Source organism: Bos grunniens, chromosome 13 (genome assembly GCF_055505025.1).
Source record: "Bos grunniens cultivar Pamir isolate PY7600 chromosome 13, Bosgru_T2T1.0, whole genome shotgun sequence".
NCBI classification, from domain to species: Eukaryota; Metazoa; Chordata; class Mammalia; order Artiodactyla; family Bovidae; genus Bos; species Bos grunniens.
In genome coordinates this window covers 64,522,649-64,548,307 of record NC_141177.1, presented here as the reverse complement: position 1 = coordinate 64,548,307, position 25,659 = coordinate 64,522,649, and the positions used below count along the sequence as shown (strand labels likewise).

Genomic DNA, 25,659 nt, shown 5'->3' with positions numbered 1-25,659 from the left:
CTCTTGGTGGAACATACTTGATAACAGATATTCACCTAACATCAGGGAAATGAGAAGGTTAGACATTTTGGACCTAGGATACTCAAGACAACAGTATATCAGAGCTGTCGTGTTTAGTTCACTCAAACAGAATTTTAAATTACTCTAAAATTTCTTTCAATTAGTGAAACCTTAGCTCTCATGAAAGGTACTAGATTGACAACCCCTGAGGACACTCTACTTTGTCACCAGCACAGCAGCAGATGCCACCTGCCAGCAGTCCAGGTATCACAAGCCCGAGGCCCAGCCTGAAGGGAGCAGAGAGGCTAGTGTCTGCACCTGTGGGGATTCCCTGAAATGAGCCTTTAGCAGCAGAGCCTGCCAGGTTACTTAAGGTGCTGCTCAAACTGGGCACATTTTTATATCATGAGATCCTCCCCTTCATAAGCACAATCCAGCCTTCCTTTTTGCTTCTCTACTGCTGCAAAAAGTAAACCCACTCCTTTCCTAACAACATTTGTTGGATTTATCGTATATATTCATCCCTCTTCTCTTTCAACATGTTCTTTCTGTATCTAATCCACTGTCATGGCTTAAATATGCATGGCACGTGTTGATGGCAGCTGATATTCCCTTCGAAATCACTTCTTTCCTGAGCTACAGGACCAGATGTATAGCCTACTCCATGCCTCTCTCAGAAGTCATAGTTTTCAGTGTTTATCAAGTGCCTGGGTTACATGCTTTCTTAGACATCATCTCACATTATTTGTATACACTTACTATTAGCCAAATGTTATTTCTATTAGAAGAGTCAGAATAAATAACTATTCAAACTAGGGAAAGAAAGTCTAGGCTTTATAGTCCACACTCAATAGAGTGGTCATTGTGGATCTCTACGCACTGTCGTTAGTGAAACAAAATTTATTCTTGTGGGAGAATTGACCATGAGATTTCTAAAAATTATTGGAAGCAGTTCTTCAAAATAGTTATTAAGATGAAGTTTAAAAGAACTCGCAAAAGTAAAAAGTATATTAGAAAGTTGAACGAGTAATTTTAATTGGACATTAAGTATATCTCAGAGTTTATTGGTAGCTAAGGCAAAAAGGACAGCATGAAAACCATCCTCTATGACAAAAGGAATTGTATGAGTTTATTTGGAGAAATGCTCTCATTAGCACTAAGTTCCAGGAGTCATTTTTAACATACATACTTGTAAAAGGGAAATTGTATAACAAAATGACCATTTTCAATGGAAGGGTTGTATGAGATTTATTAATGTTTTTATTATGATCAATTGTGCAATAAATGGAAAGATATGAGGTCATATATAGGAATACCTTCTCTAGTGTTATATATTAGAAGTAATTTCTCACACATATATTTTCTAAAATTAAAATTGTATGATGAATTGGATTATGTTTGTATAGGGTTTGTAAATATAGGCAGGTGGAGTCTCTACCACTGAGCCACCTGGGAAGCCCATACATATGTATACATATTCTTTTTCATTGTGGTTTTTATAGGAAATTGAATACATTTCCCTGTGCTGTACAGTAGGGCCTTGTTGTTTATCTATATTATAAATACTAGTTTGTATCTACTAATTCCAAACTCTTAATTTATCCCTCCCCCACCTCCTTTCCCCTTTAGTAACCATAAATTTGTTTTGTGTATCTCTGAGTCTGTTTCTGTCTTCTAAATAAGTTTGTTTGTGTCATATTTTAGATTCCACGTATAAGTGATATCATATAATATTTGTCTTTCTGACTTGCTTTGCTTCAGTATGATAATCTCTAGGTCCATTCATGTTGCTACAAATGGCAATTTAATGATGTCTTAAATTCAGCAAAACATAGTTATAATTGTATACTCCATGCATACTTCTTATATTTTAGTACAGTTTGCAACACACAAAAAAACCAGACTATATTGATTAAAAGAAAACAACAACAACAACTAGATTCTGGCAACAGAAGAGCAGTGGATTACTTCTCCAAGTTTTTGACATGTTATTGGAAAGATTGAAAATCAACTCCTTAACTGAATCCCTGTTGTAATAAACCCTAGTGATTTGATGGAAACAATTTTGCAAAATTTGCAGTAAGTTTCATATATATTTGTGTTTATCAAAAACACCTTCAAATTTATTAAATGTTCTGCAATTTACCTATCTATTCCATGGACTCCATACATCTTCACAAAGTTCTGTAGATAATGTCGTGCCAAGACCATGGAGATGACATTTTGATGTCAAAACAAAATAATGTAACAGAAACCTCTAGAAACAGTGTCGCAGTGGCAAAGTGAAATGTCAGTAGAGGTCTATTGTAGCATGATGTCAAAACAAAATGTCAGCCAAAATCCATGGAGACACTATTGTGATATCAAAATGAAACAATATCAGTGCCAGTCTGTAGAGACATTACAATATGAGAAAAGACAAAACAGTATCGTTGAGATCCGTGACTCCTGAGACTCAGTGAAGCTTCATGTCAGGTTAAGCGGTTTGTAACAAACATGGGAAATATTTTGGTGTATATTTTCTAAATCCTTCTTTTGCCACTCAAGAAAATATCCCAAACTAGTTCTTTAGTGTAAATGACTGTGTTAGAAAATTGCTAATGTTTACATCTAAATCTCTGTCAAAGTCTCTGTCTACATTCATTCTGGCCTTCTGTTCTACTATACACATAATTAGTTCTGTTTGGTCTTGGCTTAGCTTCTCTGCACACCAGTACTTGGACATCAGTTGAACATAAAAATATGGGACAGGCGGTGTTACAATCTGCTTGTAAGGGACCATACTGGGCTTTAGCAGCTGCTTTGTCCCATTTCTTTCTCCTCTGTCCTCAGGTGTAGCTGGCACTACTGTTGCCTTGAGGAGCCTTCAAGCATCAAGGCTGGTTTTGAAATGTACACCTGAATTCTCATGACCTTTACCCCTCCCACTCATGGTTCAATAGCACCTTGGCTGGGTAGTTATTCTGTTTTCCAGCTCTTCAACATTAACTGAAAGATAAAAAAAAATTCTGTGTTTATGGCAGAAAAACAAATCTTTATTAAAATCTGTAATCATGTTCAATTAGGGTTTTTTCCCCTAAAGAAAGTTATTTAAATGAATTCAGTGTCAGGTTAGAGTCTTTGAATACCACATTAGACATAGAGAAGTGAAAATTTCACCATATAAATCACCTTATAAAGGTTGACATCTTAGGAATCAGCGAACTAAAATGGACTGGAATGGATGAATTTAACTCAGATGACTATTATATCTACTACCTGGGCAAGAATCCCTTAGAAGAAATGGAGTGGCCATCATAGTCAATGAGAAAGTCCAAAATGCAGTACTTAGATGCAATCTGAAAAATGACAGAATGATCTCTGTTCGTTTCCAAGGCAAACCATTCACAATATCACAGTAATCCAAGTCTGTGCCCCAACCAGTAATGCTGAAGAGGTTAAACAATTCTATGAAGACCTACAAGACCTTCTAGAACTAACACCCAAAAAAGATGTCCTTTTCATTATAGGGGACTGGAATGCAAAAGTAGGAAGTCAAGAAACACCGGGAGTAACAGGCAAATTTGGCCTTGGAGTACAGAATGAAGCAGGGCAAGGGCTAATAGAGTTTTGCCAACAGAATGCACTGATCATAGCAAACACCCCCTTCCAACAACACAAGAGAAGACTCTACACATGGACATCACCAGATGGTCAACACTGAAATCAGATTGATTATATTCTTTGCAGCCAAAGATGGAGAAGCTCTATATAGTCAGCAAAAACAAGACTGGGAGCTGACTGTGGCTCAGATCATGAACTCCTTATTGTCAAATTTAGACTTAAACTGAAGAAAGTAAGAAAAACCACTGGACAATTCAGGTATGACCTAAATCAAATCCCTTACAATTATACAGTGGAAGTGAGAAATAGATTTAAGAGACTAGATCTGATAGAGTGCCTTATGAACTATGGACAAAAGTTCATGACAGTGTACAGGAGACAGGGATCAAGACCATTCCCAAGAAAAAAAAAATACAAAAAGGCAAAATGGCTGTCTGAGGAGGCCTTACAAATAGCTGAGAAAAGAAGAGAAGTGAAAAGCAAAGGAGAAAAGGAAAGATACACCCATTTGAATGCAGAGTTCCAAAGAATAGCAAGGAGAGATAAGAAAGCCTTCCTCAGTGATCAATGCAAAGAAATAGAGGAAAACAATGGAATGGGAAAGACTAGAGATCTCTTCAAGAAAATTAGAGATACCAAAGGAACATTTCATGCAAAGATGGGCTCAGTAAAGGACAGAAATGGTATGGACCTAACAGAAGCAGAAGATATTAAGAAGAGGTGGCAAGAATACACAGAAGAACTATACAAAAAAGATCTTCATGACCCAGATAATCACGATGGTGTGATCATTCACCTAGAGCCAGACATACTGGAATGTGAAGTCCAGTGGGCCTTAGGAAGCATCACTACGAACAAAGCTAGTGGAGGTGGTGGAATTCCAGTTGAGCTATTTCAAATCCTGAAAGATGATGCTGTGAAAGTGCTGCACTCAATATGCCAGCAAATTTGGAAAACTCAGCAGTGGCCACAGGACTGGAAAAGGTCAGTTTTCATTCCAATTCCAAAAAGGCAGTGCCAAAGAATGTTCAAACTAATTGCACTCATCTCACACACTAGTAAAGTAACTCTCAAAATTCTCCAAGCCAGGCTTCAGCAATACATGAACCATGAACTTCCAGATGTTCAAGCTGTTTTAGAAAAGGCAGAGGAACCAGAGATCAAATTGCCAACATCCGCTGGATCATTGAAAAACCAAGAGAGTTCCAGAGTTCTGGAACAAAAAAGCACCTATTTCTGCTTTATTGACTGTGCCAAGCCTTTGACTGTGTGGATCACAATAAACTGTGGAAAATTCTGAAAGAGATGGGAATACCAGACCACCTGACCTGCCTCTTGAGAAACCTCTATGCAGGTCAGGAAGCAACAACAGTTCGAACTGGACATGGAACAACAGACTGGGTCCAAATAGGAAAAGGAGTACGTCAAGGCTGTATATTGTCACCCTGCTTATTTAACTTCTATGCAGAGTACATCATGAGAAATGCTGGGCTGGATGCAGTACAAGCTGGAATCAAGATTGCTGGGAGAAATATCAATAACCTCAGATATGCAGATGACACCACCCTTATGGCTGAAAGTGAAGAAGACTTAAAGGCCTCTTGATGAAAGTGAAAGAGGAGAGTGAAAAAGTTGGCTTAAAGCTCAACATTCAGAAAACAAAGATCATGGCATCCAGTCCCATTACTTAATGGCAAATAGATGGGGAAACAATGGAAACAGTGGCAGACTTTATTCTTCTGGGCTCCAAAATCACTGTAGATGGTGATTGCAGCCATGAAATTAAAAGACGCTTACTCCTTGGAAGGAAAGTTATGACCAACCTAGACAGCATTTTGAAAAGCAGAGATATTACTTTGCCAACAAAGGTCCATCTAATAAAGGCTATGGTTTTTCCAGTAGTCATGTATGGATGTGAGAGTTGGACTGAGAAGAAAGCTGAGTGCCGAAGAATTGATGCTTTTGAATTGTGGTATTAGAGAAGACTCTTGAGAGTTCCTTGGACTGCAAGGATATCCAACCAGTCCATCCTAAAGGAAATCAGTTCTGAATATTCATTGGAAGGACTGATGTTGAAGCTGAAACTCCAATACTTTGGCTACCTGATGGGAAGAGCTGATTCATTTGAAAAAACCCTGATGCTGGGAAAGATTGAAGGTGGGAGGAGAAGGGGATGACAGAGGATGAGATAGTTGGATGGCATCACCAACTCAATAGACATGAGTTTGAGTAAACTCCGGCAGTTGGTGATGGACAGGGAGGCCTGGCATGTTGCAGTCCATGGGGTCACAATTGTCGGACACGATTGAGCAACTGAACTGAACTGAACTGATGTAGGTCAAAACATTCTTTTCCACATTTTAAATGATTTGTCTGGAATTCAATATTATTGATTATTTTTTTTTTTTGGTAATTTGAAAAATCCCTGAAGTTGAGAAAGAAAAAGTCAAATGAAAAAAAAGAAGCTCTTCTATGAATACTATGGCAACAAAAGAAATATTCTTTTCTCATTCAGCTACAGTATAATTCTAAAATGTATAAATATTTAAGCAAAATGATACAATGGAGTTTCCATTAACTAAAAGTCAATTAAGCAGATCCACAATTAGCCAATGAGCATGCAAATTGCCCTTTTTAGGAGAAAGAAGTAGGTGCATAAGGAGTGCCATTATGGGGAATTTGTTTAAAAAAGAAGAAAAAAGTTAGAAAGGTGAAAGAGCTTTGGGAGTAATACCTATAGTCAATAGAGTATGATTCAGCTCAATTTCTTCCCTTTTTTCTACTCAAAGTACTCAGTAATCAGAACTAAAGGCCATGAGAATCTTAAAACTTTTTAAAAAGTTAAATGATACTCATTTTTCCTTCTTTCAAAGATGATAGAGACTTTAGTGCTTTCTGTAAGGATTTTTGAACATAAGGATTGAAACATACAGAAAAAGATTTTGATAAACTTTTAGTTAATCAGAGTATTGACTGGTTCTTCTAAGACAATGATTATTTGGGATCTCATGATAGGTTTTTTGGGGGGCTTCCCTGGTTGACTTAGTGATAAAGAACCCACCTGCCAATGCACGGTTCGATCCTAGGGTTGGGAAGATGCCCTGGAGAAGGAAATGGCAACCCACTGCACTATTCTTACCCGGGAAATCTCATGGACAGAGAAGCCTGGTGGGCTATAGTCCATGGGATCGCAAAAGAGACACTACTTAGTGACTAAACAACAACGTTGCACATTTGATTTGCTTATATTAATTCACATGTAGTAGCCATAAAGCTATGCTCTTACCTGAACCATGATATCAGCTTCGCGGTGACGTCTGTGAAGTCTGGAGCTGTATTCTAATAAAAGTATGCTCTGTAGCTGGGGCACGATTGCACAACAGGAAAGTCATGATGCATTCTTTGTCATGAGTACCAGTGGAATGCTTTTAAGAGATCCAAATGGGAGCTGGTTACTCTTGGGCAGGACAATTAAGAGTGAATCCCAGAAAATACTGAAGTAGAGGATTAAAAATGATAAATCATAACCATCAGTGGGAGTAAACCTGTATAATAAACATAAAGCCCAACTGTGAATTTCATCACATGTCAAAGAAAGGAAAACTGTTTTGAATGTTAATGTTAGAACATGTGTTTAGGGGAGAAAGTTTGAGGATTTGGGTAAATCATTAAAGTAGGATTTACTTATATTTGGAGCCTTGCAGATTACAAGGGCAATGCTTTAGAAACTGAGTCTCCAAGTTTATATATATGTGTATACACATGTGTTATACATATGTATAACACAAATAAAAATATAAGCATAAAACAAAAAGCATCATTAATGATGTCCACCATTAATTCCAAATCAATATGGTCACACATTTTGTGCTTTCTTGTAATAATTCAGCTAAACATGGAATGAGAAGTTCAGTGGATTGACATTTTTGTCTCATTTATTTCCAGATAAATAATTTGTAAATTAGGTCATGGTCAAATCATGAATAGAAGAAGAGTAAATTGTTAATTAATAATTATGAATTTAACTCAGAGCACAAATAGAAGTTAAAAAAAAAAACAAAAATTACCAGTCAAAAAAATTCTAATGCTCTTTAAAATGTTTGAAAATAATAGATGAAGACTCTCTATTTGGGCCCATCCAGTGTTCTGTTTTGTAGAAAATGAATACATTTATGTTTCTACTTTTATTTTAGGTATCAAAACCTTCTAGAGTTAGGCACTCATGAAGCCTACAGGCATTATATCTTCCATTACATTATTTTCCACTTTAAGTCATTTCAGAAAAGCCATATAGAATTTAACCATTATTTAGAATTATGAGCATAAAGCATTGCATTGCATTAGAATTTCTATCTTAAAAAAATCTAAGTTTTGTATAGTATTTTGCATTTATGCTGTCATTAAAGACAGAGAATGCAAAAACAAAGACATGTTAGTCTTAAATTCTATGTAATCATTTCATGATTAAAGAATTAAAATAATGGTTCTATAATTAGTTTCTATGCTTGTATGATAAAACCTCTGTAATGTGAAAAAGAACATGATAATTGTTTTATTTTGTCATCAAAACTCATCAGGTTTTGTAATTTAATTTCCATTGCTTTTTTATTTCAAATTTCCGTAATGTATTCCTGATTTTCACTCTACTTTTAGTTCTTCAAGGTTTTCACCTGCAATATTAAAAATCCATTCACTCTTTATTCAGACACCCAAATGTATATTTTAGTTTGAAGCATAGACTTTAACTGTAGGTCACAACTCACTAACCTTTGTATTCTCAGTGGTTTTATTGAATGAAGAGTATAATCCATAAACTTTCCTCAACTCTGTAACCCATTAGAATAACCTTACATGTCCTTGCCATTTAATAGACAGTTCAAGAAAATCACACGATTTATGAAAAGTAAATGCACTTTGGGCATTAACCCCAAATTATAACTGGTTCTTGCATTGTGCAAAGAAAAATGACATATGTGGTTTCTTATAGGCAGTAACATTTTATTTTCAAGAGTGCATTTAAATTCAAAGGTATACCTGGAAAACGTTTTCTCTCCCATCATTTATTCGTAAAGCCACACAGAGTTGCCTGCTAGAAGACTCACGCCTGCAGGACTCTGCTTCTGTCCACAGCTCAGCACTCTTCTCTCACACGGGCTTATGTAGGTTCAGTATGAATTTCTCCACCATCCTGGGGTTTTAGATTCTAACATTCACCCTCACAATATTCAAAGACTGTTTAGCAAGATTTATTAAAATATGATCTCTTTGATAATTTTACATTGATGATTTTTTAAAGCTTGTTAAACAATATTACTTTTGATATGGAGTTTTACCATTTGCCTCCCTGGAGGTGTGACTGGAAGACTGAGCAACCCTTTTGGGTAGCAACCAACTTGGATTATTTCTGTGAAATTTACTAGTCAGGAGGAGCCACCTCAGGCTCACAATGGAACGTCTTTTTTCGTGTATTTATTGTTGGGTCCTGAAATTATGTATGTTTATGCGTGTGTGTATTCTTTGCAACTGGAGGAATTCCCCTCGAAAAAAGTAAAGCTAAATTTTTCTCACTCCTGCCTGAACCCAGTGACAGGCTAATAAGGAAGAATGATGATAGTAATAAAAGGGGGCGAGGGGTACATTCCTGAGATTCTGCTGCTGATAAAATGATAGCCCTTTTACCAAATGACCACAGAGGGACTTGGGCTAGAGCCTTAGTCCCAGGTCTTTCGGATGGAGAGAGGTGACCCTCCCTCTGACGCATCACATCAGAAGCAGATGCAGTATTAACAGCTTTGGTGACCACCTTTTCAACCCAGAGAACAGAGCTGTATGTTTTTAATTTGTTATGATTTATTACACTGAAATTGGTGTGAAATGGACAACAAATCATAGCTGTCAGAATCTGAAAATGAATTTTATCAGCTGAGGAAAGTAAGTGCCTTTGGGATTTGCATAAGTTTCTCATAATTCTTTTCATATTACAGATGATGAGTAAAACTGTGAAAATAAACCGAAAATGACACGATATTTCCCAGGTAGCTAATTTCACATGTACACATAGACATATATAAATATAGCCATTTAGTCTCACTGTAGACTTTCCCTGTAATTCAAGGTGATTTGTACCTGCTCATAGAAATATTTGTCTAAAATCCTTAGAGTAAACGTTAAGACTGTTTGTTACATCTCATAAATATCTGGGATTATCTACAGAAAAATGCGAACATTATATTATAACAAGGTATTCACCAAATTTATTTTTCACTGTACAAACTTGGAAGAGAGAATTTATGCCAGTAGGAAAATACTAAGACTGAAGAAAGATCTATCTTCAAATTTCAGATGTTATAAATACCTTTCAGCATCACACAAAAAAACTGCCCTTGTTAGAAACTAACTTTGCATGCATAATTAATTTGAGCACCACATTCCTACTTCACAACCAGAAGAGAAATTGAATTCAGGTGTTTGGTGAACATATGGAGAATTTACTGTGAATTTATGACCTGTGGTTTGAGTGTAAAACCCCAAGATACTTGCTGATAAAACTTAATGAAGCTTGTGCAGAGGAGCTATTTTTATTTGTAGTTTGGTAATTGATACATTTCTTGGTTTAACCCTCCCACCCTTTCCCCCATTCCTCATAAATCTTCCAGTCTGAGAGGTAAAGCCATAGCAGAAAGCCAGTTCTCTCAGCCAGGTTGCGCTAAGGCGTGTAGCTAAGCTGAAGTTCAGAGTTGGCTTTGTCGTGGCATTTTAGCCTGTTCCTTCCTTCCCTTTTAATTTAGCAATTTATGCTTCTTTGCCTACACAGGGGACAGAAGACAGGGCCTTGGGAGGAAGTATCTCCAGGTTCCTCTAAGACGGGGTCCCCAATCTCTGGGATCTAATGCCTGATGATCTGAGGTGCAGCTGAAGTAATAATAATAGAAATAAACATGTACATTACCATATGTAAAATAGATAGCTAATGGGAAGTTTCTATATAACGCTGGGAGCTTAACCTGGTGCTTTGTGACAACCTAGAGGAGTAGGATGGAATGGGAGGGAGTTCAAGAGGGAGAGGATGTATGATTACTTATGGTTGATTCATGTTGTTGTATGGCAGAAGCCAACACAATATTGTAAAGCAATTATCCTCCAACTGAAAATAAATTTTAAAAAGAAAGAAAGGAAGTACACAATAAATGTGATGTGCTTGAATCATCCCCAAACCATACCCTATCCGGGTCTGTGGAAAAACTGTCTTCATAAAATTGATCCCTGGTGCCGAAAAGGTTGGGGTGGGGACCACTGTTCTGAAAGAAGCAGAAGTTTTCAGAGGGGTGACACCACTTTGCCTTAAAGAAGCAAAGATGGGATGCAATGTAGCTCATTGTTAAAATATAGGCAACACATTCATTGCCATTTAGAGGTTGTTTTTTTTTCCCCCTAGAATAAACATAGCTTCAGGGACAGGAATCTGCCACATGTACCCTACCATCTCTCTCTGCTGCTCTGTCTGCCCCTAGGATTTCACAAAGGATGCCAGGAAAGAGAACGCGTGACACGCGCTCCGTTTTACCATACGGGGTGTAATGGGTTTAATGAGAAACCTGTGTTTGCTCACTAATTTACGGCAATTAAGAACTCAGATCTGACATCTGTAGATTATAACTACTTGTCTGGCGATTACAAGATCAGGAATATTTGATGGAATTGCTAATCAGTATAGAAAAAATATCTGAGTGAGAATAGTGCTGTTTACCTGCAGCCTCTGAACAGCATTGGTTCCTGGTCCCTGAGCCAGCATCCCTTGTTAGTTCAGTAACATTCCCACCGCCAACACTTTAGTCATCCCTGTTCAAGAACTTGTTTATATCCACTTTATCATGCTGACAATCTGTCTGTTTTGAAAGGATTACAACTCTGTATATCCACGCGTGACATCACAGTCAGACATTGCTTAATGATCTGAGACGCTCGTGGTCATCACTGGCTGCCTGTTTCCAAGCTATGTGACAGGTCTGCCCTACATGTTTTTCCCAGTGTCACTGCTGGCCTGCTCCAGTCCTGGTGTCTGATTTAAGTGACATCCTAGAAATAGTTGGATTTTAGACTTGCCGTTGGTATGAATAAAGGGACTAAAAGATTTTCCTTTCCTAGGATGTTAGAAGAATTAATGGAACAAGGGAGGGAAATAGCCTTTAATTTTTCTCCAATGAAAATGTTTCCAAAAATAACAAGTAATCTTGCAGGATGGGTTGTTCCCATAAGGTTCTGGATCTTTAGTCTTTCCATCTGTGTAAATACTGAGGAAATCAATAAAAAGATACACTTCCCTTATAAAGTCGACTAGAACCCAGGAACCTCACAAGAAGGCTGAGTTGTTACCTGAAGACATTGCCAAGTCTTGGAGAAGACAGATGTCAGCAGAACATTATCTGAGTGTAAATGAATGGAGTCCTGGAAGCTTTAATTTACTCTCTCCTTTCTAAATGTGCTGTGATGCAGACCATAATGAGGGTTCAGCATCTTAACTGCGGAATCCTAGGATCTGGAGAGGGTAGGTCTTTGAAGTCCCTGTAGGTGGAGGAGAAAGAGTACCTTCAGCAGAAAAGTTGGCAGTGTTCCCCTCTGGTGTGCCCATGGAATACCTGCGGGGAGGTGATAGATATGCACCAGGAAAATGCTTTCATTGTGAAGCGGTATTGTTTCCACCATCTCAGATATAGTTTGGAAATCGGCTTTTGCGTTTTTTTAATTGAGAAAAAGAATAATATCCTCTTGCATCCCTAGTAATTGGATGCCAAGTACAGGTGTGAAATTCACTAGCATTTAGAATAGAATTTTGTACTTAGGCCAAAAAAGTAAATTGGTAGAGCTGAGAAGTATATAACAAAAATGAAGAGGCTGAAGGTATGAGCTGATATGGTTAACCAAAATTTTTACTATGTACCTATTCTTTTGTAAATTGGGGATTTGAAGGAAATCTGTTACGTAGTGTGTGCATGCTCGGTTGCTCAGTCGTGTCCATCTCTTTGTGACCCTATGGACTGTAGCCTGCCAGGCTCCTCTGTCCATGGGATTTCCCAGGCATGAATAATGGAGTGGGTTGCCATTCCTTTCTCCAGGGATCTTCCCAACTCAGGGATCAAACCCACATCTCCTGCATTGGCAGGTGGATTCTTTACTACTGCACCACCTGTTATGTACTGAGTCCTTGGCAAACTAAGTAAAACCCATTTTAACCAGGAATATCTCCTTGGGGGTTGTGTGTGACCCACATCCTAGCTGGTTACCAGTCTCTGCCAGAAAGAGAAAACTAGAATGAGTCCTTGAGTTTAGTTTTACCAAAAAACCTGGTTGAGGGGTCTGTTCTCACTACACTCTGGGAAAACCCCCGCAATGCTGCTTTGACCTTATGAGGGCTGATTACAGAGAGCACAGAGTCAGAGTGGGTGTTTTGGTGAAGTGATGAGGAGTTTGACCAGAGGAGTCATCCTAAGCCATTGGATAGACTTCCATGGGGCGTTTTTGGCTGTAACTGGTGTCGAGAGGAAAGCATGCTCTGTTGGTTGTGTGCATTAAGATCTGGCAGTTACCATCTTTCACTGACATCTTGTGCAATTATATTTACTTCGGGCAATTTTTCTCAAAGACCAAAACTTTGGAGTGACTAACTGTATAAATGGTAGTGGTGAAACTCATTCCTAAGTAAGTTTCCTCTCTCTTCCTCTTTTATCCAACAGGCTTTGCAACAGGCAGTATTTATTAGGTTGCAAGTGACGGCAAGGCATAGTTCTGTGGGCCCTTCTAGGCCACTTGATGTTTAGTTAGTGTGTACAACCCCTTTGCATTGTCAAAGGGTGGTGTGGTGGTGATGGTGGTGGGGGATACGTATGTGTGTGGAAGAGAGAAAGGTTTAGGGAATTTATGTGTTATCTTTTGTGGTCACCAGGGGGAGACCCACCATGCAATCACATTGCAAATCCCTGTTTGCATCACATCCACTAACATCCTACTGACCAGATCAAGTCACATGGCCAAGGCCATCATCAATGGGTATCTGTTTCCTTGCTGGAGAGCAAGTTAACACAGACTCAGCAGCTTCAAACAACACATGCTTATTGTATCAGTTTTCATGGGTCTGGAGTGTGACAACAGCTTAGCAGAATCCCCTGCTCAGGGCCTCATCCTGCTGCAGCCAAGATGTCAGCCAGCCTGTGTTCTCACCTAGAGGCTCCTCTTCTAGGGAAGCACCACTTCCCGCTTTTGGAGTTGTTGGCAGCATTCAGTTCTTGGAAGCTGTAGGATTCATGGTGGCTTTCTTCTTCAGTGCCAGAAAGGAGAGAGGTGGACTAGCAAGATGGACCCTGCATTCTTACATAACCACATACATATAATCATATCTATTTCGTGACCTTTGCCACGCTTCTGTGGATAGCAGCAAGTCACGGGCCCCTGCCCACACTCACTTGTTTGAGTGTGACTTACTCACAAAGGTGTGAAGCCCAGAGACAGGGATTGTGGGACACCTGAAAAGTCTATCCATTACAAATATTTGCTAACAATTTACCCGCAATGGGGATGTGACGTACAAAATATATACGTGCCAGAGGACAAGGATTATTGAGGAGTTAAAGGAATAAATGAACAGGGGCTGCAGTATAAGGAAAGGCTTCAAGGAAGTGGAATTTGACTTCTTCTACTTCTTAGTAGAAATGGAAAGATGGGAAGAAAAGGAGAGGTTATCTCAGAAAGAAAGATATGAGCAAATTTATCTCCTCTCTTCCTTGGGAGCCTCTCTTCTCTTAGAAACTAGAATCTTCTCCCCTTCCTGAGCCCCTGCATCCATCCCCTCCCTCTGTCTAGCTCCTCTCTTTCCTTTCACGTTCTCCTTCCTTCCATAGGAAGGGAAGTGTGTCCCAAGGAGATACCTCCTTGTCCAGAACCACGAGTGGTTTTTCTCCCTTGCCCTCTATTCCAGCTTTCTGGATTTCCTCTGCATAATTAAACATGAAAATGGTAAAGTATTTTTAGTCCATAAAGAATTCATCAGTTACGTCACAAACACTTCTATCTCAGCAAATGCTGATCTGAAAAGATAGGTCAGAACTCAAGCTTGCAGGCCAGTGTGCCATGTGTTAGAGAACTCAGGAGCAGAAGCAAGGCTCCATGGACAATGCTAAATGGTCTTTTTTGTTTTTTTGGATATTTGTTTCTTGGGCCTCTTACTAGGGATCCAGTAGCCTTATCTCAGTGCAGTGAAAGTAAATAGACTAGAAAGGCAACATACAAGATAAGCAACATCTACAGAATATAAAGTAGAGATTACAAGCTAGCAGGCAACAAACATTTTTTGTCTCACCTAGGACTGAAAAAATAAAACAAGCCAATATTTAAAATTAGGAGATGGGAAGACTGTATTTCTGACTTCTCTCTCAAAAAAGCTTAGAAGGCAACATCAGACCTGTACTCTTTCAGGACAATAATCTACTGGAGCCAAGTAAGGGCCTCCCTTTGTAGACCAAGCATATTTCCCCCAATTGTCACAGCACAGTGGGTCTCCTTCACTTCTTAGTTAATTGCCCTGCAGGCATTAGAATTTGTCCCAACTATGAAGCCTGCCTTTTCATACTGTTCATGGGCTTCTTGAGGCAACAGTACTGGAGTGGGTAGCCATTTCCTCCTCTAGCATATTAAAAAGCAAAGACATCACTTTGCTGACAAAGATCCGTATAGTCAAAGCTATGATTTTTCTAGTAGTCATATACAGATGTGAGAGTTGGACCAAAAGGCTGAGTGCTAAAGAATTGATGCTTTCGAACTGTGGTGCTAGAGAAGACTCTTGAGAGTCCCTTGGACAGCAAGGAGATCAAACCAGTCAATCCTAAAGGAAATCAACCCTGAATATTCATTGGAAGGATTGACGCTGAAGCTGAAGCTCCAAAACTTTGGTCATCTGACATGAAGAGCCAGCTCATTGGAAAAGACCCTGGTGCAGGGAAAGATTGAAGTCAAAAGGAGAAGAGAGTGGTAGAGGGTGACATGGTTGGATAACATCATCGACTCAACAGACTTGAGTTTAAGCAAACTCCGGGAGATAGTGAAGGGCAGGAAAGCCTGGCATGCTGCTGTTCATGGGGTCACAGAGTCAGACACGACTTAATAACTGGACAACAACAAATGAAGCCTGCAGGCATAGTTTTCAGAGCACTTCCAGTGCTTTCAAATGCATGCAGGTTCCTGGGCCTGCAGTGGATGGGCTGACTGGCTCAGAATATCTCAAGGTAAGTCTTAATCAGCATTTTTAAACAAGCGTTCTGGATGATGAGATTCATATGCAAGACGTGTGTAGTGGTGAGAACCATGGTTATGAAGTTTTTTCCTCATTCAGGGCACCTAAGAAGATGGCTGGAGTACACATGCCTGCGCAGCTTGGGTGGAGGATGGTCTCTGATGCTTATCTACAAATAGGACTGTGGCTGCATTTGGCATGGATTAGTGTTTTCAGCTACTTTCATTTGTGAAGCACATCACCGGAGTCCAATCGGAAGGTTTTAAGGCTTAGCACTCTGTGTGATCTACCTCTGATAGGAAAGGGTACATCCCCATGGTAATTGAATGGGAAAGATCTGAGTTCCGTCTAAGTCAAGGGTAGGTGGTACATGTGGTTTAGGGATCTGTATAGTGTCTGATCCAATGTACACTTTCTTGATTCTGTTAGAATCTTCATTTAGTTTAAAATACACACACCCATTCCCTCACACACACACACACACACACACACACACGTGTGTGTGTGCACGTGTATAAACACCAACATGCTCAGTGCTAGTGTTGAATGTAAACTGTGTGGATTTTTTTGCATAAAAAGCATCTCTGATTCCTCTCCATATGAGGAGAGTCAATGATAATTGATTGACTGACTCCTCATAAAGAGTTTTATTGTTTTACTCACCCATCTGATAACTTAGGTGATATCTTTATTATATTCCTCACCAAAAAGTAATAATAATGAGCAACTTTAAGTTGGCGATGAACCCAAATGTAAGTTGATTGGGGTCTTTAGGAACTCATCTATAATGCTAATAAGCATTTCAAATTTCCTTTGGCCTTCTTGGCAGAAGAGGTAACCAAAAACTTTAGAAATCCAGATGTGTTATTGACGCTTAGGACCTGCCCCAAGAGGCAGAGCTGAGCAGTTGCAGTGTTACATCTCTGGAAGCCAGAGTCTCACCTGCAGGCTGCCGGCTGCTATCACCCAAGGCTGCTTAATGGGCTCCCAGTCTTCGGGAACCTCCATCCATCAGGAAACCGCTGCAGCCTTCAACCCCCAGGTGCTTTACTAGTCTCGGGCAGGTCAGTCCACTTCTAGAGCATAGGAAGAAAGGAAGCAAGGAAAAGAGAGTGAAACTGGTCTCACCAGCAGCTCAGATTTGGAAATAAGGTCAGAAATGACTTCCAGGACTTGTCTTATCCTATGAGAAACAAGGTCACTAGAATTGAACATTAAGGACCCTGGGTCCACTTCCCTTGTTGGGAGACTGTATGTTCAAGTAATCACAAATAGTAAAAAGAGGTCTGTTTTCACCAATGGCTTGGACTTCATGGACCTAATAATTATGAGGTTCAAACTGTGCTACATGAAAATAAATAATAGGAAAATATTTCTACTTGGACTTGTAAAATACTTCATCAGGCAAGCCTCCTAAATCCCTCTACTAAAAACTGTGAAGTAGGACTTCTCTGACAGTACAGTGGATGGGGGTCCACCGCCAATAAAGGGGACATGGGTTCAATCCCTAATCCAGGAAGATTCCACATCCTGCAGGCAACTTAAGCCCATGTGCCTGAACTTCTGAGCCCGCACTCTAGGGACTGCGAACCGCAACTACTGAGGCCTGTGCTGCAATGACTGAAGCCCACGTGCCTAGAGCCTGTGCTCCACACACAGCAAGAGAAGCCGCTACAGTGAAAGCCTGCACACCCACAGCAAAGAGTAGCCCCCACTAATCCAACTAGAGAGAGGCCGCGCACAGCATTGAAGACCCAGCACAGTCAAAAAGAAAGAACGAAAGAACACTAGAGGAACACTTAGGGAATTCTCTGATAGTCCAGTGGTTAGGACTCCCCCTTTACACGGCAAGGGACCTGTATTTGATCCCTGTTTGGGGAACTAAGATTCTACAAACTGAGCTATCTGGTCAAAAAAAAAAAAAAAGCTATAAAGTTAGCCAGGAACAAGAGTCACAGCTGGAAAGAGGAGTGAGATGAATGAATGCTTGCTCTCCAACTCTTTGTCTGAGGAGTGTACATGCATGCCTATATTCTCACAGTTTTCCCGTGGAGAGTGAGGAGTTCTGTGGATTGGGCATTACACTGGGAAAATGTGTGGGCTGGGACAAGATAAGATGCTGTATATGTGACTTAAAAGCCAGTAGGAATAACAGCCTGCCAGGCTCAGGAGTGTGGAAGGGAAGTCTGAAGCAGTGGAAGGATGCCTCATGTGTCAAGTTGCACATCTTACAGACACATTAACTTTCCATGTCCTCCAGCTGATGAATCCCAAAGATTTGTCAGAAGAGAAACAAAGGGAAGATGAGTTTTTATTGATGGGAAAACCATCAAATTGAATGTGTCAACCAGCTATTGCAAAACCTCTCATGAAATTAACAGAAATGTGAAGGGGATAGGAACCCACCCAGGAGATGAAGTGATGAGAGCAATCCTGTCTTCTTAGAAGGTATTCATGTTATGGTCCTCAATGCTATCATTTCAATTTGAGATTTTTAAACCTATAGAATCCCTCAAAATTTGTGAAATAATACAAAGACCTATGTTAGTTTGAGAATTTTATATTCTCTTCTCTGACACATTCTCTTTCTAGGCCACCCCTCACAAATGCCATTACCCCAGAAGCTGTGTGGCCAAGAGAAGTCAGATCCGCTCTATGTAACCAGGGCAATGTGTGTTCCATGAAGAGACTCATCCTTGTGTTGGCTGACAGCTTCCCATTCTACCAGCAGCTTGGAGGGTATATGTGATAAATACAAGACTTGGTTCTTGTCCTCAAGAAGTCTAAAGTTTCATTGGAAAACTGTATACCAAATGTACTTGAGTAGATGTCTGGATTGGATGTGATTTTGTGCTAGGGAATGGAATCGACCAAAAGCACCATGAGATTTAAGATTGATTTGTGCATACTCAGTCGCTTCAGTCATGTCCAATTTTTTGTGACCCTGAACTCCAATATTTTGGCCACCTGATGCGAAGAGCTGACTCATTGGAAAAGACCCTGATGCTGGGAAAGATTGAGGGCAGGAGGAGAAGGGGACAACAGAGGATAAAATGGTTGGATGGCATCACCAACTCAATGGACATGGGTTTAAGTGGACTCCGGAGATGGTGATGGATAGGGAAGCCTGGCGTGCTGCAGTTCATGGGGTCGCAAAGAGTCGGACACGACTGAGCAACTGAATTGAATGAACTGTAGGGTCCTTGATAGGCTCCTCTGTCCAAGGGATTCTCCAGGCAAGAATGCTGGACTGGGTTGTCATGCTCCATTCCAGGGGATCTTCCTGACCTAGGGATCGAACCTGGTTCTCCTGCGTTGCAGGCAGATTCTTTACTATCTGAGAGTGGCCAGAAAATTCTGAATTCTAGTCTCACATTTCCCTACTGGCCAGGGAAAGACTGGAAACAAGTTACTTATCTTCTCTGAATGGCAGTTTATATCTGTGTGTGTGTGTGTGTGTGTGTGAGAAATACTACCTTCTGCACCTATCTTATAAGCTTTCTGTGAGGATAAAACAGAATTCAAAGTTATCAAAATGAAGGCAACAACATTATTAACTTACTGATTCAACTACCACCTGAAGTTGTTTTTAAACTGTTTTTTGTTTATGCTGTGTGAGCTTTTTTCTTTAGACCTCTGATAACTCATAAATAGGAACGTCATATAATGGCATTATGTAAATAATACTGCATGTTTGTGAGGCTATAATGTATGGGGTTATCTCACTTGATTGTTACAACTGTGATATTTAGAGCAGAAGGGATTCTTATGTGCACTTTCTGTATGCAAAGAAGCCACAGCCCAGAGGCACTGTGTCTTATTCCAAGAAGGTAGAAGACCTTGGTATTTATGATTTTTCATGCAATGTCCTTTCTAAACTATTGTTGTTGCCAACACCTTACCGGATTACAGAGAGGAAATGAGGCTTTTAAAGAGCTGTGTAAAAAAGGAATGTCTAAAAAAACTGCTCACCGTCTTGAATATCTGCCTGAAATCCCCTCCATAAGTCTTAATCATAAGAACAAAATGAACACATATTTGAAATGCCTAGATATCGTCTTAAAATTTCACTTCCTCCCAAACAGCACCATTTCACAGCAAGCTGCCATTTTTTCCCTAGTAACTGCCATCCACAGATCGTATTTCTGAAGAGTGTTCATTGTTGCCCATTTTGTCTTTCAGCAACAGATCAACTCCTAGCAACCATGATCGGATACAGCGTCTCCGGCAAGAATTTCAGCAAGCAAAACAGGATGAAGACGTGGAGGATCGGCGACGTACCTATAGCTTTGAACAACCCTGGGTGAGTGTCTGGTGCCTCCACACAGTTGTAGGAAGTCCTACAACTTCCCTGCAGTAAAAGCCATTAATAGCTGTGACCTCAGACCTTTACAAAACGAGACGAGATGGAGCCAAATTCCTTTGACCTTTAGCATATTGACCTTTTTCCTCATTTCCTTCTGGGTTTCATCATTGCTAATTTCATTTTATATCTTGTTGCACCATCTGTCCATTGCATAATAGGTTTCATTTGCCTGATGACAAGACACAGCAGGAATATTCTGACTCGCAACCATGCCTTTTTTAAAGTGTACTAAACATTTTCTATATATATTTTTCTGAGAATCAGAGCCTAAATAAATTAGTTCTATATATCTATGGTGTATCTACTCTGCACAAAGTACAGTATATAGAGATTCTTGATTCTCCCCCATCCCCTATGTGTGTTCATTGAACCCCGCCATGTATCTTCCTGTAGATCAATTCCATTTCTTCCTCCCAAAGCCTCCAGAGTGGTCTTTCTACAGCAAAGCTTTGAATGGGCTTCTCAGTGCCCCCAAGATAAGTCCAGATTCCACAGTGCGGCAGGCTAATTAATCCTCCCCAATCCAGCCCCAGACTTGAGCTCTGATCTTGTGTTTTGTCTTAGAGATGATAGCCCATGTGCGGATGGGAGGTGTTGAAGCAGATTTGGGGGTTAAAGATGATGGGAATTGTGAAGACTCTTTGAAAACTTGAGGGAGAGAGTCAATTAGAAATGAGTAAATAGGCTGCTGGAGGCAGGAACATCTAGCTGAAGTAATGTATTAGTTAAGTGTAGTCCACATGGTGGTGGGATCATAGCCAACAACACTTTAAGGGCTGGGAATAGAAAAATAATTATTTTTAATTTATTTTATTGAAGTAGAGTTGATTTACAGTGTTGTGTTCATTTCTGCTGTACAGCAAATGATTCAGTTTTACTCATAGATTCTTTTCACATTCTTTTCCATTATGGTTTATCACAGGATATTGAATAGAGTTCAATATAGTAGGACCTTGTCATTTAGCAAAATAACTTTTTAGATTAATTCCATGATGAGGAATGGCAAGATAGACATGGCAGAAAGTCAAGGAAGGCGAGCCTGGGGAGGATGCTGGTGAAGCACTGCCCTGTCTGGGCAGGTGGTCAGTGCAGCTCAGGGAGGTGTTGCCCTGATAGCCCGAGAGGATGCTGGAGTGGGGTTGGGGTATCAGCAGTCTAGGATTATGAAGCCTAGGAGTCTGTGGTCAAAAGAGTGAGTTTTCGGAGTCTTGGAACATCTGGATGGTGTTGGGATCAAAGGTGTCCCATCCATGCATGTAAATTCCTAAAGCGGAGGAGTGATTAGGGTCCCAAAAATGAATGAGTTCAGTTCACTGTGTTGGGAATATGATTACATTCAATATTTGGGAGAATGAGAAGGGAGAATGAGAAAAGGCTGACATAGAACTAAGTGTGATCATATTGTAGGGAAGGAGAGACGAACATGGGAAGATGGTAGGAGCTTTCCATGCTAGTTGGAAAGTCTGAACACAGATGGTATCAGAACAGAATGCTGGCCCACTAGCCAGGTCAGAAAATAATTTTTTTTCTCCGGGCATCAGTTTTCTTATTTGTAAACCAAGGGGATTAGCGTAGCTGATGAGTGTCAGTTACTAAACTTTTTGTTAGAATAAACATTTAAAAGGAAGCTGGGTATGTAAAGCAGAAATCAGTAGAGCTCCTCGGTTGCATACAGAGGTCTCCGTGGACCCAGGTGACTGCAGCCATGGTCCAGAGCTTCTCCAAGTGTGGTCCGTGGACCACCTATGAGAAGCCCTGCTCCAGAGTTTAGATCACTGCTGAGGTCCTCTTTGGACCTAAAATCCAGCATGGTTAGTACATTCCACACAAAGCCAGAAACCCATAGACATTATTATCTGGAATTTGGTGATCAAGTTGGAGTTTGTGGAAGGTTCATTTTGTAAATGAAAGAAGGGAAAATTGGAGAAGTCATCCCAGTTTGAAGGACTTCACCTTGGCTCAGGTGAGAAAGACAGGGGCCTTAGAAGAGACAATATGAGAACTGCATCCTGGAAGAAATCAATGGTAGCCGACTTTGAGAGGTTATAAAACACGTAAATACCTATGAAAATCTAATTGTCCTCTGCAACATCACTATTAATAATATGTAGTTTATTTTCCTAAATGGTAAGTAAAATGAGTCATTCCCATGTAGCAACAGGATGGAGTTATGTTCATTTACTTCTATTGTTTGGGTTAATGACTCAACCTAGTCCTGTTAGGCTTCTTAAAGCAGACCTCTTTGTGTTGTGGGATAAACATCCTTAACTATGTATATTTTCACAAAGGTGCTGAAAGGAAGAATGAGGCCAGTGCAACCCGAAGGGATAGGCATATGAAAATGGTTCTCACCCCCAGCTCTATAGAGCTCCAGCCCAGCAGGGGCAGCGTTGTGCCATTTTACTTTACCTGGGTCTGTGAATTTCCAAGCAGCATGTTTCATTCTAAAATTAATTATTTAACTCATCAAATTTCTTGAGTGTTCATTATGTTTCTGTTTATTATTGTGTTTGGCTAGGAAAAACAAAGAAAGCAAGCCCTTAGAATCCTAGAATCAAGCTGATACGAAAGAAGGAATGCTGCGTGCAGTCTTGATAGGGAAAAGCGGGGACGTTTGAAGACAAAGGAACCACACCCAAATTGGTTGTGGGTGTGCACAAAAAGCTTGAGAGAACACATCTTTTAAGTTGAAAGATATTTCAAATATATAACTTTGAGAAACAGAGGAAACCATCTTTGGGACCTAAGATTAATTGGAATTATTTCCGGATAGTAACATCATGTCCACATGCAAGCTCTACAGGTTTGTTGGAAGCAAAATGAGCACTTCCTACTCCTCAGCTCTAAAAGTTGTGTACTGAGAGATGTGGCAACAATTTGGTATCCATTTGATGTCTTTCTAAGTTTTCTTTTTAATGTAGGACATGAACATTTTGGCATATATTTCTATGTTATCTATTGAATATGAGCAATCATGTTGGAAATCTGAGACTATCTTATACATTAGGAAACTCAACTACTGAAGTTCACAGGCCAAATTATTGTGTGTCAAAATAATTTGTGTATCAAAACACCATAGCAACTTCAGATGGACCACTTGACTTGTAGGATCTTTTCCTATTGAGCAGGGAGTTATTTGGAGGACAGGCTGATTACCTTGGGAATGGAATAATTTCCTAAATTGTGGGTCAAAAGTTGACTTTTTATCTATTTATTTTTTCATTTTCAAACAGCTGAGATCTTGCTGGGTACTCCCCATTCTACAGATCATGTAAATGAGCTTCAAGTGACTGTAATTCTATGTAGTGTGTTAATTTTCATGTCAATTCTCACTCTTGCCTTAGGAAGAGCTGCTCAGTTGTTCAGAATGTAGCGTGGTCTATGGTTTTTATTATCTGTTTTACAAAAAGAGTTTTGAGTATCTTGGACTGTTTATTCTCTTCTCATATATATTCTGACCTTGAAAGATCACTGTATTTGGAAAAGATGAGACCATGATCTCACCTACTGGAACGGTTTGAAATCATTTTAGTGTTAAGGAACCACAAGCATATCTTCAAGCTGTGGGTACAACTTAGACCATGTTAGCTGAAGTTGTCCTGCTTGTTGGAAATGCCCACATGTGCAGTGCAGTCAGATGTATCATACAGAAAAATACCCAAGCCAATGACTTCACACACAGAGAGAGTTGCTACAGAAAATCCCCCCAAGTGGTCCTTTTTAACCCTTCCATTTTTCAGAATGTTCTCTTGACTCTGGCCACACAGAATGCACCTGTTCCCGGGCTTTTGTTCAAAATAACATTTGGGCTGGAGGAAGCTGATTTTTGGCACAAAAGGTCTTTAGATGAGCAGAGGCCTAGAAAATTTCCTTAGCTCCATAATTGAAGTGAGTTATCTCCCAAGTTGAGTAAAAGAAGAAGAAGCAGGAAAAGCAACTTCTTCCCCACCAAGTGCCAGGTGCAGCATAAATAAAGCAGCAAGTTGCTTTAAATCTTTGTTAAGATAATGGCACAATAGCTGAGGTTAGGGTTATCATCCCAGAGCTCAGATATGGACAGGACTCAGTGTGTTGCTTTTAAAAGAATTGAATTGCAGACTGCAGACCTAAGTACAGTATGCTGTTAAAACTTTGCAGATACCTGACTGTTGCCCACAGCAGACTCACTGACTGAGACGGCTGATGGATGGGATAATGGAGCCTTTAATAGCTCTACTGCTAAATCCCTTCCATCCTGGGTGGGTAGGGACTGAAAGTAGTTTAGTCCTTCAGATAGAAAATTGATCCTCCACAATGTGAAAATCCTCTTCTCCCCCAAGCTTGCTTCCTAGCTGTCTGTCCTTAAACAAAACCAAACCTGCTCCTTTCTCCATTTTCCCACTTTGGACTTTTGTTTTTAAAGAACAAAATTTTTTATTTTACATGTTTATTTATTTACTTGGCCATGCCGGGTCTTAGTTGCAGCACTTGGGATCTTCGATCTTTGTTGCAGCATGCAGGGTCTTTAGTTAAGGCATGTGGGGTCTAGTTCCCTGACCGGAGATTGAATCCAGGACCTGTGTATTGGGTGCACAGAGTCTTAGTCACTGGACCATCAGGGCCGCCCCTACCGTGGGCTTTTATTGGCTCCTCTTACCACTTAGTGTCTCACCTGCTTCAATTAGAGGGTTGGTCAGACTGCACAGCCATCCTACACCCCTAGACTGCCTTCCCTGGACCAGGGGAGTTTGAGGAAATGATGGTTCTCTTTTTGTCTTCCTCTTTCTTAAGACTTAAAGGCATCTGCTGTGATCCCCTCCTAGCAGGCCTCCATGCCTGGACTCAGGAAATGCCTTCTTAGTTGATAGCCTTACTGTGTGGAGTTTGACTCCAGTTCACATTGGGTGGCCATCACCTCCCTTGGAAATCCACCTGGAGGGAGCCATTCTAGCAGCAAAGGGGTGCCCTGGAGTCGTGTAAGGGTGTCCCTGTGCTGCTGTAGAGCAGCCCTGTTTCTTGGAGTCCCATGACCTGAGGGCTGTTATACCCAAGGAGCCCTCTGGTGGTGAAGTGCATGAGGCTGCCTGCCTCTCATCAGCGACGCTGGAGGGCTGCTCCTTTATTTTCAACCTATCTGCTGATTCCGACGGGAAACCAGATCCTAGCCCTGGTTGGGAAAGATGAGAAGAAGACAAATAGTGTGTTAAGACCAAAACACATATTTATAAAATCTTGATGAGGGAAATTGGTATGCACTGCCATTTTTCAACCATTACTCACATCATTAGTAGCAATTAAGCTTTTCAACATTCAGAGCCCACAGAGTTCAATCGATAGCTGTGTCAGTACAGTGTGTGATGGGTAGAGGGGAGGAGGGCTGGGAGGACAGGATCCAGAGACAGAAGTTAACTTTGTTTGGATTAGAAGTTGG

General features: G+C 40.2%; 1 protein-coding gene across 47 annotated transcripts in view; it reads left to right on the top strand.

Moving 5' to 3' along the window:
* Nucleotides 1-25,659, top strand: part of PARD3 (par-3 family cell polarity regulator) — a 579,141-nt gene that overhangs the window by 540,944 nt on the left and 12,538 nt on the right. For all 47 annotated transcript variants that reach the window (XM_086334618.1, XM_086334607.1, XM_086334597.1 and 44 more), the window contains one exon: nucleotides 20,066-20,186. In XM_086334618.1, the coding sequence (XP_086190744.1) occupies nucleotides 20,066-20,186 (121 nt within the window). The remainder of the gene's footprint in view (nucleotides 1-20,065; nucleotides 20,187-25,659) is intronic.